The sequence below is a fragment of the Halichoerus grypus genome, chromosome 1 (assembly GCF_964656455.1).
Source record: "Halichoerus grypus chromosome 1, mHalGry1.hap1.1, whole genome shotgun sequence".
NCBI classification, from domain to species: Eukaryota; Metazoa; Chordata; class Mammalia; order Carnivora; family Phocidae; genus Halichoerus; species Halichoerus grypus.
In genome coordinates, this window is record NC_135712.1 from 129,567,727 (window position 1) to 129,584,788 (window position 17,062).

A 17,062-nucleotide genomic window follows, 5' to 3' on the forward strand; every position below is an offset into this window, starting at 1 on the left:
AAGAAACCGATGTAGGGCTTTTTGTTTGTTTTTAAACGGTGTTTGTCTCTTCCACCTCGGGGCCACGGGAGGTGGCTGCGCCCTGCCTTAGCTGGTGACACCTGAATCCCACTTCCCACCTTTCTACAAATGACAGGAAAGCAGTGTGCTTTGCTGGCTCTGCTATTTTCCACAGGAACTTCATTTTCTTCTCCAAAATCATCATGCCCCCAGGAGTCAGAAACTTACCGAGCCTTTGGACATCAGGCGAGGACTTTTCACTGTGACACAATACTCAGGACTCAGAATGCACTAAACTCATAGATGATTTATTGCTTTAAGTAACTAAACAAGAAAGAGAAGAGACAGGCTGTTGTTTGGATCAAGACAATCGGCATTCTCTCTCCACCGTTTGCCAGTTGCATCTACTTAAAGCCTTAACAATACTTTCTGGACAATATAAACACGTGATAGCATACATGGAAACAACTTGGCCAATGATACACTGATTTAAATAGCACATAACAAGGGCTCCCAACTGGCCGGGTTGCCCCGAAACGACAGAAAGAACGTGTGTTCGTATGATGTGCTGAGTACAAAACCCTTAAAAAAGTTTTTGGCATGAATACTAATACAGAGTACTTTCTCGGACATTCTGCAAGAGCAGGGGCACACACAAAATTACCTCTTCGTTTCCAGATTACCAGTATCTATGGGAATACTTCAAGAAAAGCCGGGAGGTGGGACACCTCCCCTCCCCACTGTCATTTTCTTTGCTGAAGCAGCAGGTCTGTGGGGTTGAGACGGAGCAGGGCCCCTGATGGCCTCCAGGCGTTGTCACATCACCCGGTAACTGCAGAGAGCAGCAGGGGATGGACAGTGCCCCAGCAAGGGCGGTGGGGGTGGGACGGAAGGAACAACAGACAGCCTTGGTTTGTAGCCAGGGAGGCCCAAGGATGGACTTGACTCAAGTGCTCCCTGGAGGCCCTGGGGGTGGCCACAGGCACTGGCTGGCCCAGTCCCTCCCGTGGGACTGGGAGACGGAGGAAGAAATAACTTGACCTCTTGTATTCTAACACTGGGGCATTACGACACATTTCTAATGGATGTGCGGAGACCAACACGGTCAGGGACGCAGCCCTCGGAGGGCCCGGGTGAACTCACAAGAAGAGGTCAGGCCAAGCCAAAGGGTAACACGGGACAATGGGGCAAACTGGCCCCCAACCCGGATGCCGGCACGGAGCCTCGGGTCTGCCGGCTCATCAGGCTTTCAACACCAATGCTCTAGACTCAATTGTCTTCCACCGTGGTGGGCTCCGCGGCCACCTCCCCGGCACCTCCCTCCCTGGCATCCTCCCCGGAATGGGAGTGCCCAGTGCAGCCCCCCTCGGGGGCCCTACAGGGCCCAGCTGGGCCATTTTGCACAACCTCGCCCTCCACGCAGAAGCGGTCGGGACACTGCTTTCCTTCTGTGACCTCCTGGATGGGGACCTTCAACTCCTCGGAGGCCTCGTCCTCCTGACACAGGCCTGGCACACAGTTTCCCACGTCTCCGGCTTTGGAAAACTGGTCTTCTAAATTCTTCTCGTTTTCTTCTGCTTGTCGCTTTTCTCTGGCACTCAGTTTACCTTTGGATTTCCTCATCTGCCTGCTGTGCATGTCTTCTCGGGAGAATCGCCACTGGAACTAGGAATCAGAGAGGAGAGGGATAAATAAATGCAGTCTCCGTGAACCAAGAGCTTCACCTGATCGTCTGCTTTTATTTGCACCCATGTCACTTTTTTGGAGCAAGACACACAATTCCCCGTGTTCCTGGAGCAGAGCATTACCAGCGCCAAACTTGAATCATGGCCCAAACACATCACACCCACGGCAAGAGCCTGCCCGATGCCTTCCATGAGGTGGATCTCAGATGGGAAGTTCAGGGGTCTCTGCGGACAAGGGAGTATGTCTTTCAATTGGCTCTGGGAAAGGAGGTCCTGACATCCTATCACTTGGAGAAGCAGGATGGGAGAAGAGACGTGGGGCTGCCCCTCGTGAGAGCCACGGCACGGGCTGCTCGCTGCCATTCTGAGCGGGCTGTGCGTTACCAAGCCCTGGGCCTGCATTCTCTTACCAGATGACCGGAGTCAGAAGGGCACAGAACCTGGCCCGGCGCTGTGCTGCGCGCCCCACCCCCCTGTCCCAACTCAGGCCAACTTAAATGGCCATCCGGGCTCCAGGGTTCCCCGGGGGGGGCTGGCTAATAAAGCCACTGCTGTGACTGCCTCACAGCCCAGCTTCTCCCCCTGCCCACTCCTGTGCCCTCCTTTCCCCACAGGTGTTCCCGGGGGCACTGCCCCTAAAAATGTCCTCCACCCAAACCTATCCGAGGCTGCTTCCTGGGGAGCTGCCCGGCAACTAAGCATTTCCCCATGAGACAGGGAGGTCAACAGAGGCTTAGCGAGGACAAGGTTGCCCAGTCAGTAATGGAGCTGGGCAAGAACGGGTCATGTTGGAGCTATGAGGTGAGACAGGGCACCAAGAGGCCCCATGATCGGGCGGTGCCCACGGGCCATAGACGTTGCTGTTGGGGGCGGCGGCAGTGGTGCTGAGGTCCGAAGGCAGCGTCCGGCCCGGACGGTATGGGGCCTCGAGACGCCGGCCTGGCAGCCTCTGCTAAGGGATCTGACGCATCGCCTTGCGGCACCGGGATCCCGTGGTTGGAACTCAGGGCGTGGGTAGAGGAAGCTCAAACTATCCCAGAGGAAAGTTAGCTGTCCGTCCTTGGGCAAGTTATTAATCTCTCCGAGTCTCACATTCCTGATCTCTCCAATAGTCGTCTGCCCCCAGGGCTGTGCTGCCCCTCTGGGGCCCGTTCCTGTTGTCGCGGGTGCAGAGAGCGCCCCCTGCGGTCGGGCGGTGTACAACCGTGGACGAGTCGGCCTGTGCCCGATTCTATCCTGGACTCTTATTTCTAAAGCAAACCCAGCTCGTCTCTCAGGGACTGCTCTTGCTAACGAAGCAGAACTTCCGTGCGTCCTCTGCAAGCCCAGCCATCTCTAGTTTCATGTAGAAGACCACATTTTGTTGATGTGATATAATCCACCAGGAGAACACACCAGCCACTTTCTCCAGGGACCCGCCGGGCTGCCGGGCAGAGGATTTGGGGCTGTGAGCACCGAGCTGGTGGGAACTATCCCAGGCAACGTTTTCTGTCCTTCTTAGTCACCACACGGAAATCTGTCAAGCCATATGCTTTCTAGGACTACACGGTCTTCTGTTCGTCAGACGGGCCATGGTGATGTCACTCACTCCCCCTGCTGCCCGGGGGGCCCCCAATCCCCCCACAGCTGTCACGGGTGCTGCAGCCAAGCACTGAGGAGGCCCTGACTCAACTCTCCCTTTTCCTCCTCCTCTCTCTCCCAGAGGCATTCTCCTGAAGCAGGGAAACAGCAGGGGCCCAAACCCAGGATCTGTACCATCTGAAAGCAAAATGCTCCAGAGTGTGAAAGCAGACTGCCTGCAGATACTTGCCTGGGAAGGAAAAAGCCCACACCAAGGTGCCTACCATGTCCTTCACACTGTGGCAAGGTCTCCCATTTCCCTGAATCTCCAAAGCAGTACTCTCACTAGTCATGGTTACCATGATTTTACAGATGAGCGCATAGAGGTTCAGACAGATTGAGTAACTTGCCCAAAGTCACACAGCTAGAAAAGAGCATGCTGGAATGCAGACACAGGTGTCTGGCTCCACACAACCTCATTCTTGGTGGATGAGAGGCTTTAGGCTCTCGCCCTAGCGGCAAGGGAAGAGAGGAAACTAAGGGAGAGGCCAGGCACCTTTGGAAGGGCTCAGCCCAACACATAAGCACCTCACCTTTCAGACTATGATGTGAAGTTGCTAGGCCAAGTGGTCAGCTAATGGAAATCCAGATTTAACTGCCATTAAAGATACTTTGGTTTGGCTTATTTAAAAAAAGATCTACGCCGAAGCCTCCCTGACAGGCCCATTTAAAAAAAAAAAAAAATCAATAATGATAAAATTTGAACGGCAGTCCACAGCTGAGCCAAGAAATGACCCTACACTATTTAATGAAAACACTGGCCCTCAGACTTGAGTGGGCATCACAATCATCCGGAGGGCTCCTGAAACACATCACTCACCCTGTCCCAGGGTTTCTGACTCAGTGCAACCTGGGGAGTGGAGGGAAACTTTGCATTTTTAACAAACTCCCAGGTAAGGCCCATACTGCTAGTCCACGGGCCCCAGTGTGAGAAGCACTGAGCTAAGAGAAAGACACCCGTGGCCCTCCTGCAGCCCCCCGCTCTGCCCCTCATGGAGGGGCTGTCTTGCCTCCCTCCCATCCTCACACCCAGTCCCTTCACCACTCCCTTCTCCTCCTCCTTTAAACGGAGGACAGTTGGGGGTTTTAACAAACAACAATTGTTCCAGATCCCAAGGCTCAACAAGGCAACGTCTCAGAAAGCAAGATGAGGGGAAGCAGAGACACAGCCACCCCTGGGACCATGACAGCTTTTGGGGCTGAGGCTCCGAGGGGAGGTCTGTAACATCCACACGCTTAAAGGCAGGCGGCCCAGCCGGGAGGAGGGAGGACGGGAGGACGAGGCGCTGCCTCATCTGGAGTGGTACCAGGGAGAGTCTGTGAACAAATCAGGCCGCCCGCACCAATGCCGGGGCCTTCCCCAGCCAGCGTGTCTGTGGCACCCGGGTGCGCCGCTGGCGCCCACACCAGGAAAGGTTCCCACTAGCCGTCCATGTCAGAAAGAAGCGTGGAAAAGAAAAAAATCCTTCCCTCGACAGCAGTGTGGGTCCAGAGTGCCATGTCGGCAAGGGCTAAAGGATTTAATTCCCACATTTTAAAAACTGTCCGTTACCTGCCTCCACTTCAAGGAGTGTAGCTGGAAGGAAGACTTTGGTGTGGGAGAAATCATCTACTACCTTGGAAGGAGTTTAATTATTTGCTTTGAAAGCCCCACTCACGTGCACACACAGAGGTTTCCTTCAAATGCTGAGAAGTCTTGATGGGAGAATTTTCTCCACTTTGCTGATTAAAAGAGGCCTCAACGTGCTGTGTCCTTGGGTCCAGCCTTGCGGTCCCTTTTCTTAGATTTCAATCCAGACATAATACGAATGTCCTGGGCTCACACGTTTCATTACTCATACACACAAAGGAAAGGAAGAGAGTGTCTGAGGCAGAGGGCACAGCCAGAGCAAAGGCCCTGCGGCAAGAAGGGACACAGAAGTAGCTGGAATGCAGAAAATGGGGACGGAGGCAGAAGAACCAAGAGGGGCCAGACCACACATGGCCTTGTGGATCCCGTGCAGACTCCCATCTTTATCTTAAGAACCACAAAACGCTTTAGAACCATTTTAAGCCGTGGGGTGACATGATTCAGTGTGCTTTTGTAAAAGATTCCCTTGGCTCCTAGTGGAGAACGTATTTGAAGGGGAGACCTGTTACCAGAGGATTAGAGTTGTGGAGGCACAGGATGGCGGCGAGAAGTGGAGGGAAGAAAGCTCCTAGGACCTAAAATAGACAGGTCTTGAGGATAGAGTGACCGTGGCAGTGAGGAGATGGGGAGTCAAGGGTGAGCCCTGGGTGGGTGGGTGCCTCTGGATGGTGGTGGTGCCCTTGTTCTAGATTTCCCGTACTGAAAATGCAGGTGTGGGAGTCATCAACTCAGGTGGTCAGATGTCTCATTCCGGGGATGAATGAGATTTTCTAAGGAAGAGGCCAAAGACTGAGAGAGAAACGGGGCTGGGTCTGAACAACCTGCTGGAAAACCAGGACAGTGTGGGGCCAGAGCCAAGAGAAAAAGGTGCTTCAAGAGGCAGAGGGCGGTCAACAGTGTCAGTCCTGCGGGGGCTGAGGCATGGTGAGGACTTGATGGAGTCGGCCACCAGGGTACCCATGGCTCATGGGAGCAGGCTGCCAACCTGAGTCAGCGGCAGAGCCATCGGCCAGGACGGGGAGAGGGAGACAAGCCATCTGGCTGTGAAGTCCCCCTCTCTGGGACTCCACCAGTGAGCGAGGTGACCTCTCCAGGTCACAAAGGAAACCTGTGCTCGACGGGAGCCAACCCTATGAATGGGCAGGAGATAAATAAGGAGAAAACAGCCACCCGCTTTAGTACAGCTGATTGCGGTTGGAAGGGTCTACCGATCAGCAAATAGACGACCCCATCCTCTCAATTCTCCCTGAGGGAAGTCGGTCCACCTCCTTACAGCAGCTTTAAAACACTACCTCTAAGATCTCCTGCTTGTCCTCCTCCGGGAGCCGCACAGCCTTCGTACCAAAATCAAACCCCACGTCAGCACGGCCTCCTTCTCTTTATTAAAGGCAGAGCTGGTGTGTTCTGGCGTCTGATGGCAGCCTGGCCAGTGCTGTTGTTGAATGTCACTGTGAATGCACGTGGTCCCCAGGAGCCTAGGGCCAAGCTGCCGCTAACAGTGGTCCCGGGAAGATCCATCTTCCAGCCGGTGGCTGACTGCCCCTGGTGGTTAATGGTGACTTCAGCGGTTGCCTTCTGGCCCTCTGCTGCTGGCACCTGTCACATTAGCATCTTGGAGCTGAGACAGAGACCTTCCTCTGCATTCTACACCATCTGGCTTCAGGTCGCCATATCCTTGGCGTTCCTCCCAGGAGCCCCCCCGCCACCCCCTGGGTTTGCCGGCTGGCGAGGGGCTGCTACAATCTGTTCACTTGCTTGTTGCTCCTGTCCAGGCTCCGTGTCCAGACAACATGAGGGGCTAAGAGGGGAGTATGGGGAGGGGCCAAGCATGAGGAGAGGAGCAGGTGCATCAGGCTCTGCAAGAGAGCGCTGTCTTGGCCATCAAAGGTGGCTCAGGATGGCTTCAGGTGACACCTGACTTGGGCTTTCGCAAGTTCCCCAGACTCCCTCATCTCTTCCCGAGCAAATGGTGACTCGCCCACAGGAGAATCACCCACCAGCTGCAAAGTCATCTAATGCAAGGGAAGGACTTGGGTTTGACTTCCGGAAATGTGGAGAAATATCTCAGAGCGGACCACAGTCTCTTGGCACGACTGTGTTTTCCAAGCCTGGTCGTGTGCCGTCCAGTGAGGGGAGGAAGGCCCCCGGCACCCCCCAGGGCAGCCTGGCCTCCGTCCATACCAGCCACTGTCACTGAGAGGCCTTCGGGTCGGGGCATGCCAAGAAGGAGATCTGGCCGGGTCTCTGTGCCAAGATCACCAAACTTCTGATGTCCCGAGGGATCCAACGGGATGCAACCAGAGCTTGTCATGAGATTAAGATGCAGAGAAGCTGGGCACAAACTCAAGCCATCGCACCCCCGGGTCAGAGGGCAGCTGACTTCATGCCCCCCATTTTTAGTTCAGTGGGGATATCTGGTCTACGTGAGTGTCCGACAGAACGGTTCTACTCTGCTCTCTGTTCTGACAGACAAGACCCCCCTGGCACCCCCCAGCGCCCCCATCTGTTTTCGGCAGCCTCAGGTGTGATTCCGTCTGCCAAGGGGCTCAGGTGTTCCTCTGAGAGCCCTTGGAAGTTGGAGCTGGCTGCCCACTCAACTGCTATAGAAAATCCAGCTGTAGATGGAGCCCTGCGAAGAAAACTGAGGAAGGCAATCAAGGTCGCTTACCTTTGATTCCTTCTTCTTGACTTTCTGAGGTAGGCACGGTCTCTGAAGAAAGACAATCTGCTTGGTGGATACATTCCCCTCCCTGTAACACATTCGGAGCTGAGAATGAGCTGTTCCCCCCGGGGGAGCCCCAAACCTCGCCGATGTGTCTGTCCATCCCTAAGGCTGCTGAGGCTGAGCACCCACAGAAAGGAAGCTGCCACAAACAGTGAGAGGTCAGAAATCAAGAAGCACTCCCCCCAACCCAGGCCATCCCCGCCCTTGCCTTCCAGGGGCTCTGCTAGGGGCTCAACCAAAGCTTTGTGGGCATCTCTGCCAAGCCAGCTTCATAGCTGGAAGCTCCCCTTTCCCTCCATGTGAAATAATAGCTGGCATCTTGGCCAAATGATGATAAACTGGCTTCTTTAGTGAATCTCAAGAGGTGGAAGGCCTCTTCCAAATCTGTCTTTGGTAATGAGCCAAGGAGAGGTCAGACGGGCCCAGCATAGGTGGTGAGCCTGCCCATCAGCCTCTGCAGAAGGCTGGCTGAGCACCGGGGTGTGGCCACCCTCACGGGCCCGAGGCAGCCTGGCTCCTGCAGGCACAGGGGAGGGGAGCTCAGGAGCGCTGCTCATTTTTCTGGCACAGTGAGTGCGCTTTCCCCTCGGCCCCCACAGAGCTGCCTTTAAAGATGGCAGAAATATTTGTGAAGGAGATCATTGTCTTCTCTGCTGAGGCAAGTGCCACTGCAAGGAATGTCAGAGGGAAGGGCGGCGGGGAGAAAATGAACATATTTTGTGCTGGGGCTGGGCTGGGTGATTTCACACATCATGGCTCATTTAAGCCTCAACCACAGAGCTCCGGGGAGTGGGACCATGGCCTGTCTGTAAAGACAGGAGACAGGAGGTCATTTAAGGAGCAGGCTTGGGATCACACGGTGAAGATTCGAGCTCAAACCTGCCTGGTTCCACGCGATCTCCACTCCACCCCGAGGCAGCGTGCATGGCACAGGGAAGCGGAGGGTTGGGGGGAATTACTGAGCAGGTATGAGATCTGAGAGGGAGACAGAGACACCTGTCTGTACTCTCTGGGTTTAGAGAGCTCAAAACGAGCTGGGGCTTCACATTCAAATCCATTCTCATCGTGACTCTTATCCTTGGGAGTGGGTCATGGAGCAGGCATTCCTCCAACTTACGGACAAGGAAACGGATTCAGAGAAGCTATAGGACTTGACCAGGACGGACAGTTAGCAAGTGGAAGGGTCTGGACTTGGGTTCAAGTCTGCAGGTCCCAAATCCAGGGTTCTTTCCACCCCTCCGCATCACCCCATACCCACAGAAGTCTCGGCTACGAGGCAGCTTGGAGGCTCCCAATGGCCCGGGGCCCAAAGGTGGCTGCAGACTGGTGCCGGTAGTATGCAGACCCGCTGTGGCCCAGTGTCAGGAGGGAGACACTTGAGAGCCCAGACGGCCTCATGGAGGGACCCAGGAAGGCACGGATCATCCCCATCATTCTCCACCCTCAGTTTGGGCTCTGCGGCTGCACCACCCTGCCGTTCCCCCAGATCACCAGCCTCGCCTCATGCTGGCCATCACCCCACAATGGTGAGCATGCAAGAGGACTTGGGGAAGGTGGAATACAGGGGGCCATGGGAGGGGGCATCCCTGCAGGTCGGTGAGGAGGCTGCCTGAGTGGGAGGAGCACCTGACTCTGGAGACTGAGGTTCTAATCCCAGTTCTGCCACTTACTGGCTGTGTGGCCTCAGTTATGTGACAGAGCCTCTCTGAGCCTCAGTTTTCTCATCTATAAAATGGGAATTCATATCTATGCTTATAACCCCACAGCATAGTAAGGAGGATTTGTTTACATAAACCCGAAATACGGATGGAAGGCCTTTCAGGGTTGGTATGACTGGCACACGCCCACGAGGTCAAGGGATGGTGGGCCGAGCTAAGGTGGACAAACGCCCCTAAACGTGAAACCATAAGGAGTGCCACAAGCCAGGGCCAAGACTGCAGGTCTTTACATCCTCTTTGTGGGACTATTGACCAGGGCCATGATCTTGGGTGACTCCGTCAACCTCCCTGGCCATACGTTCCTCAGCTGTAAAATAGGTTTATTAAAGATTCCACCTTGTAGGATTTTTTTCGAGGACTAAATGAAATTTTACATGCAAGGTACCTACCCAGGCCCACACAGGGCACATAGTAGGGGCTCAATTTCTTTTGTACCTGAGAGCCCTGGACCCCCTCAACCCAGGAGGCTCATCTTTGACATGCCTGGCAGTCACGATTCACTGGCCAAGGCTCCCATGTGGGAAGAGGGGTGCAGGGGAGTACCCTGTGGGTTGGTGGTTAAGAATCTGAAATCCCAGCTCCGCTACTTTCCAGCTGGAAAGTCTGGTAACCACTCCAGCCTCAGAGGCTTGTCACAGGACTAAATAAATTATGTGCATGAAGTGTAGGTGTTGCATAACGATGTTGATGACGGTGCTTGTTGTTACCTGGTAGTCTTGACGACAGGGGTTGGTAGCACACAGGTGAGCTGCCAGCCATAGGCCGCCAGGGAGTTCAGCAGGGGCACGTAGTCGGTCTGCACCTCGACACCCTGGGGGAGAAAGGCCACTGTGAGGGCTGCGGCTGCCCCAAGTCAACAATGAGGGGAGGACTGGGCCGAGGCGACAGAGCAGGAAAGAGGCGGGGCGCGCCCTGCAGCCCGGAGGTCCCGCTCCTCTGACGCTCACGGACTTCAGAGCCAAACTGCCAACGTGGGATTTCTTTCTGGGCCCGGACTCAGGCTGTGCAGCCGGCAAGGAATTAGAGCCAAAGGATTAATGCATTAATTTAATTTTATTCTTGTGTGGACAAATAGCCTCCTGTGAGTCTCTCTGGATAAGCACAATCACCTGGCCTCAGAGCTGCTTTTAGGGCAGATGACAACACACTGAAGATTTCGGAGGGTGTGGTGGGGAGTTAGATCACATTTCAAAAATGATCACGTTGTTCGCATCCAGCCATGGCAGCAAGACAGACGTGTACACACGTACACACACACACACACACACACACACACACACACACACACACACGGAGCTTCACCTGTGTTACACAGCCGGACACGAACGGGCTAATGAGTGCTGCCTGTGTTTTATTTCAAATCAGTGTGTGCGTGTGTGCTGGGGGCTCTGACGTGCCTTTCAACTTAGAAACTCAGTCGTGCCCCCGACGGGAGGGCCCCGTACTGCAAGGCCACCGCCCCGGGTTCCGCGTCATGCTCTCTCACTGCAGCGGGCCTCATTTCTTCCTCGGGGCTCCTGGCGGACGCTGGAGGTACGGCCCCCACCCTGCCTGCTGTCTACGGATTCTCCATCTCCATGAGGCTGGCTTCAGAACTACAGAAAATCTCCAACAGGTGTCCAGATCCCTTCCAACCAAGGCTAGTCAGCAAGTGTTCTGCAGTGGTGGGTACAAAGGTGAAGGAAGGCACAGTCCTGCTGCCAGAGTTCACAGCCAGCAGGGGCAACAGCACAGACATGCAAGTAATGGGAATACAAAATGGCCTACGGGCAGGGCCACGAGGCTTCGAAGGTCAGCAGAAGAGGAAGGATGCCAGCCGTGGTCAAGGCAGGCTTCCTGGGGCCCAAGGGCTGGGCAGGTATTTGACAGGTGGAGCCGGGGAAGGGGCATTCCAGGGGGAGAACCCCAGCATGTACAACAGATCACACTGGGCCCAGAGCACCAAGGAAGGTGGGCTTCACTTGGGAGTGGCACAGCTCACAAGGGGACCATAGGCGTGAGTGGTTGTGCTGCTAGAGGCTTTTTGGGAATAGAACCAGCTCATCTGGCTGCTCTGGGCTAGGGGGCTGGAAGAGAGATGAGCCTTCCCGCTTCAAATGGCTTTTAAAACCCCTATCCCTGGGCACCCATCCCAGCACGGCTACCAAGTCGCCTGAACTCCTGGCAAGTAATTCATCCTTTGGGAACCTGTTTCCTCAACTATAAAAAATAAGCCTCGGCCTATGACAGTGGTTCTCAAAGTGTGGTCCCCCAGCCAGCAGCATTGGCATCACCTGGGGGCTTGTTAGAAATGCAGAGTCTTGGGACCCTGCCGAGACCTACCAGATCAGAAAACTGTGGGTGGGCCCTGAATCTGTTTGAAAGAACCTTCTCAGTAGTTCTGATGCACAAGTCGGAGAAGCACTGCCTGGGTAATCAATTAGGTCTCTTCTCTTTTTCAAGATGTACATATTTATTTATTTGAGGGGCGGCAGGGCGGGACAGGGGGAGAGAGAAAGAGAGTCTTAAGCAGACTCCGTGCGGAGCCCAGAGCCAGACGCGGGGCTCCATCTTATGACCCTGAGATCACGACCCGAGCCAAAACCAAGAGTTGGATGCTCAACCGACTGCGCCACCCAGGTGCCCCTCAATTAGGTCTCTTCTGATGACAGAAGAGTCCAATTCTGTGGCCAAATTCAATCAGTTGTGTTACCTCAGAGCTAACCTTGCCCATCCTTCTCCATCTGAGAAGGGAAAGTAGAGGGCTCTGAAAGGCCCAGCTCTGTAAGGGAACTGGGGTGAGGAAGGTATAAGGGAAGGGAAAGGACGGCAGGCTAAGGAGGGGGAAGAAAGGAAGAGGCCTAAATAAGAGGCGGGAGCAGGAAGGGAAAGGAGGAAAGGAGAGAGCCATACAAGTATAATCACTTGATGGTAGGGTCAGGAGGGGCCCCCATTCTGTCCCTTTCTCTGAAGCCCCCACTCAGGCCTAGGGACGGCAGATGACCCAAGTGACACCCCTATCTGTCCAGCCCCCTGGCCACGAGGGGAACTCCCTTCCACACCAGCCGGAGGTATCCTTCGTGCTGGGCCTGGCCCTTACCACCTGCCGGGGCTGCTTTATCCTGACAACCCAGCCCCCAGCCCTGCATTCCCCATTTCAGGAAGGAAGGAAAAAAGTGTTAAATCCACACTCTCAAGCTTTGCGAGGTTATGATTACTTGGGCCTATCAAGAATAACCTTCCCACTTTATCAAGCACTGTGACAAACCCGCCACAATCAGACAGTAGCCATGGCAACTAGGACAAGCTTTGGCGCCACACAAAGCCCTGAGTGGCAGAATAGAGTCCTTTTATTAGTGCCTGTGGCCCGGCTGGGTTTTCTCCGCGGGCACCCAGAGCAGCGGGACAATGGACAGCGTCCGCTGCAGCCTGACCTGCCTGCTCACGCGGGCCTCGCCCAGGCTGCCTCTATTTTGCTCTATTTTATTTCGTTTTGTCACTATCTTAAAGAGAAAGACAGCAGGCTTTCTCCCAAACAGGTTTTCCCCTCAGGGTAGGGGATGTCAGCCAGAGGGTGCAGAAGCACAAAGAACTCAAAGGAAAAGAGAAAACACAACAAAACATAATCCTGCTTGAGAGAGCTGAAGGTTCAGTCTCAAGTGTTAGTATCTGGCCGTCACGTGGCGAGGCGAAAAGTAAAATACAAATGGTAGGGGGTGAGGCGGCAACCCTGGCCAGCCTCTCTCGCTTGGGGTGTTTGGGGTAGTCTTGATTTAATTAATGGTAAATGTGGTTTTCTGTAAGCATCTATCAAAGCCCGTTTGCATATTATCAATACCGTACGCAGACGGCATTTCTCGCATATGACATGAGCCCCATGCAGTCAGGGGAAGAGGCTTTCAAGTCCATTAGCTCAGAAAGGTGGTAGAAAACCTATCCGGATGGGGGCTCCCTTTGATCTGCTTTTCTGTGACACTCCAGTGAGGACAGAAAAGCACAAACAGCACTCCAAAGACAGCCTGCTTATCAAACGGAAAGACATTTCTTTCTGGAAGTAGGAGCACAAATTTTAATTAACTCTCCACTCTCCTGTGTGGATCCGTAATCTCCGATCACACCTGGAGTGCTAAAAAAATGGAGCATGTCCTGTGGTTTTTCAACTCGTGTAAAAGGAATTCATTTGTATTTATGGCTCTTTGTTTCCCTTTGTTCCCCATAATTTCTCCAGTGGTTGCAAATCAACTAAGGAAACAAACATCCAACACAACCTTCCCTTACAACCTCCAAAACTCATGACAACAGCATGTAGAGTTTACTAAGAAATGCCTTTGTCTTTTGATCATTTTTAAAGATCCTCCATGCAGGGAAGTAATTAGGAGGTAACACACTGGTCCAGTGAGAAAGTTTGTATCCTGAATGTCAGTCTGCTCTTTTCTCCTGTTTCAAGCTGTGGAAGCAATCTGGGAGAAAAGCAGTTTCAAAGACAAGACTTGGCTCCTTCTCCACGACTGTGTAAATGAAGAGAGGAATTTAATTTCCCATATCTGAAAAGTGTGCGGGACCAGCACTGGGATGATCTCCATGCCTGAAAACAGTGACTGGGGGACTTTTGCCTCTATTCCCGACTGCCACTGGGCTGGGCCCTCACCTTTCATGGAGAGGGCATGTGAAGGTACAGCCCTGCAAAAACACGTGTATGTCTTTTGAAAAAATGCTGCCAAAACACTAATGCCCAGCACTTATTGACAGGGTATACATACACTACCTTTTCTTTACTTATCAATTTTGGATATCCTTTGATTTCCTACCATGGGAAATGAAGGCTTCACATTCCCATACACATTTCTTACTTCCTCTTTCTTAGTGTCCCCAATGGTCATAGTTCATTCTAAGCAAATAAAAAGTTAGTGTTTGTATTATTACAACTTTGCAAATGTTGCTCAATGTTGGGTCAAGTAATACACTGTGACTATGCCTTCTTTTTCACGTGATCTTTTCTTTTTCCTGGAGTTAATTGTGTCCTCAATTTTTTTTTTCTTCATGTGCTTGGTTGTATGTGAACCCATCACTAATTTATTTCATATGCTCTAACATCTCTATTCTATGCCCATCGATAAATATCCCATGTGCCTAAATACATTAGTTCTGTTCTTGTTTTTGTTTTTTTTCTCCACTAGAGACATCACTTCTGGAGCTTTCTGCACCCTTTCTCCAATCCTGGTCTGGCCGCTTTCCATGCCTGGGTTCTTCTCCCACTGCTATCTAAGGCTGGTGTTTTCTCTTTCTTGGTTTCTTCCACATTATGCTGGAGTGCATCCTCTAGTGGCTCCCTAGGAAACACATGCCCTGGAAGTCATTTGAGTCTGTGCGTTCCTAAAAGTGTCATTGTTCTCACTCTTAACTAACAGTTTGGGTACAGAAGTCTGGGCTGGAATCTACTTTCCCATTAAGATTTTTCAAGCACTGTTCCACTAGCTTCTAGAGATCAGCACTGCTATTGAGGTATCTATTTTGATTGCTAATACTTTGTAACCTGTTGTGCTGTCTAAGCTTTTAGGATATTTTTCCCCATGAAGTTTTAGATTTCACAAGGTGCCTTGGTGTGAGTCATTTTTACTCACAGGGCTATATACTTGATGGCCTCACCATCTGAGGATTTTGGTCCTTCATTTCTGAAAAGTGTTCTTTTATTTTCCCTTGATAGTTTTCCTTTTCTCCATTTTCTCTCTTCTTTCTGGATCTTCTATAAGTCAAAATGGAGGACTGCTATTTTCATGTTATTACCCCTCCCCATTTTCTTACTCTTTTTATTTTCCTTCTGAAGGATTTCCTTTCTCTTTCAGCCTTTTTATTACCTTTTTAAATTTTCTGCAACCCTATTTTTAAGACCCAAAAGCTGCAGAGATGGAAGCTAGGACTCTTACACAATACGTAAGAACTTTAAACCAATGCCCCGGTTGTCAGCTTTGCAGTTCACTTCCCACCATCGCATGGTCATTTATGCTTTGAAAACCAGAGCTTTTCTCACATGGCTCCTTGTACATTCAAGTGGCAGCTTCCTGCACTTTGCTAAGCCAATTAGCATCCCTTTATCTACTTTCCTTTTCTAAAAAGGTGTTGAAATCATTCCTCTTTTCTACTTTCTCTTCTTCCAATCTTTTTATTCTTGTGGGTATATTACCTGTCTATCTATCTTCCCGCCTATCTATCTATCTACAGTCAGTTTTCATTATTCATGGGAGTTATGTTCTATAATGCTGTCATAAGAATTACTGAATACTCTGAACCAATGCTCTAGGGGAAATACAGGGTTAGGTTTCTTTGAGCTTCTGATGACATCTTCATCACCTGATCAATACAGAGCTTTGTTTTATGTGTGTTTCTGTTTAAAGGCACCTTCTAAAATATATCTTGTTGATTCATTAACTTTGAACTCTCAGCCAACAGCACTAGAACGCAAGCCTGAACAAAATTTACCTAATATGTGTCTTTGCTCTGTAAGGCACATTGCAGCCTTCTTGTGCCTAGGAACACCAGACAGCACTTCAGCATGAGGTCTGGGGCCACTTTAGACAGCAAAATCACCAATGAAAGGCACAAAAATGTGAAAAATGTGGCACTAAGTAGACTGCAAACAGGACACTTGTTTATAGTATGAGAGCTGAAACAAGAAGGCAGAGCGTCACCTTAACTGGGAACATGAATGTTGGGAACTCCAATTTTTGCCACTCTGCATATGCCTGCAAGTGACAGTGAAAGAACCAAGAGAATTGATTTGGGGATTACAAATAAATTTAAGCAATTAGGATTTGCAAATATTGAATCCATGAATAATGAGAATTGACTCTAGCGTCTATCTGTCTACCTGCCTACCTACCTATCATTGATCATTCCTTTTGTATCATTTCACTGAGATTTTTCAGAAGGAATAGATGCCTGTGTCCAACTCCTCACACTGAACACAGCTTTATTATTTTAATTTTAATGAGCCTACTAGAAGCCCTTTCTAACTAACTTAGAGTCTAGAAGCCATAAAGTAAAAATAATAAATTTGGTGACATAAAAACCCTTCTGCAAGACAAAAGACAAGCTATGTAAAGTCAAAAGACAAAAGACAAGATGGGAAAACATTTGTAGCTCATATTACAGATAAAAAAGGAAGAGCTCCTAAAATCTGATAAAAAAATCTAATAATCCAAGTTTTAAAATGGACACAAACAGGAAGAGAGTCACAAAAAAGGAAATTCAAATGGTCATTAAGCACACTAAAAAACACTCCATCCCACAATAAGAGAAATGCAAACTAAAACTACTGAGATATGCATTTTCACCTGTCATATTGGTAAAAACCCAGAAGTTTGACAACTACTTTGTTGGGGAAGTGAGCATTCTCATACATCACTGGCAGGAAGGTAAATTGATTCAACCTCATAGAGAACAATTTGACAGTATCTTTCAAAATTGCAAATACATTTACCCTTTGACACAACAATCTCACTTCTGGGAATTGATCTATATCTATCTATCTCTCTCTATATATAATGACAAATGTACAAGGATATTCACTGGAGAACTGTTTGCAATAGCAAAACACTAAAGATTACCCAAGTGTCCATCAATATTAGGCTTGCTAAATTAAATTATGTTTTATGCACATGATGACTTGGGGGCCTGGGTACTGGCTGATCACATGTTAAACCAAGGT

General features: G+C 51.1%; 1 protein-coding gene across 3 annotated transcripts in view; it reads right to left on the minus strand.

Moving 5' to 3' along the window:
- Positions 1-287: 287 nt before the first annotated feature.
- RFTN1 (raftlin, lipid raft linker 1) overlaps positions 288-17,062 on the minus strand; it is a 191,714-nt gene continuing 174,939 nt past the window's right edge. For all 3 annotated transcript variants that reach the window (XM_036078081.2, XM_036078080.2, XM_036078079.2), the window contains exons 8-10: positions 10,086-10,189; positions 7,604-7,685; positions 288-1,665 (exon numbers count right to left, since the gene is read on the minus strand). In XM_036078081.2, the coding sequence (XP_035933974.1) occupies positions 1,270-1,665; positions 7,604-7,685; positions 10,086-10,189 (582 nt within the window). In that variant the 3' untranslated portion in view covers positions 288-1,269. The remainder of the gene's footprint in view (positions 1,666-7,603; positions 7,686-10,085; positions 10,190-17,062) is intronic.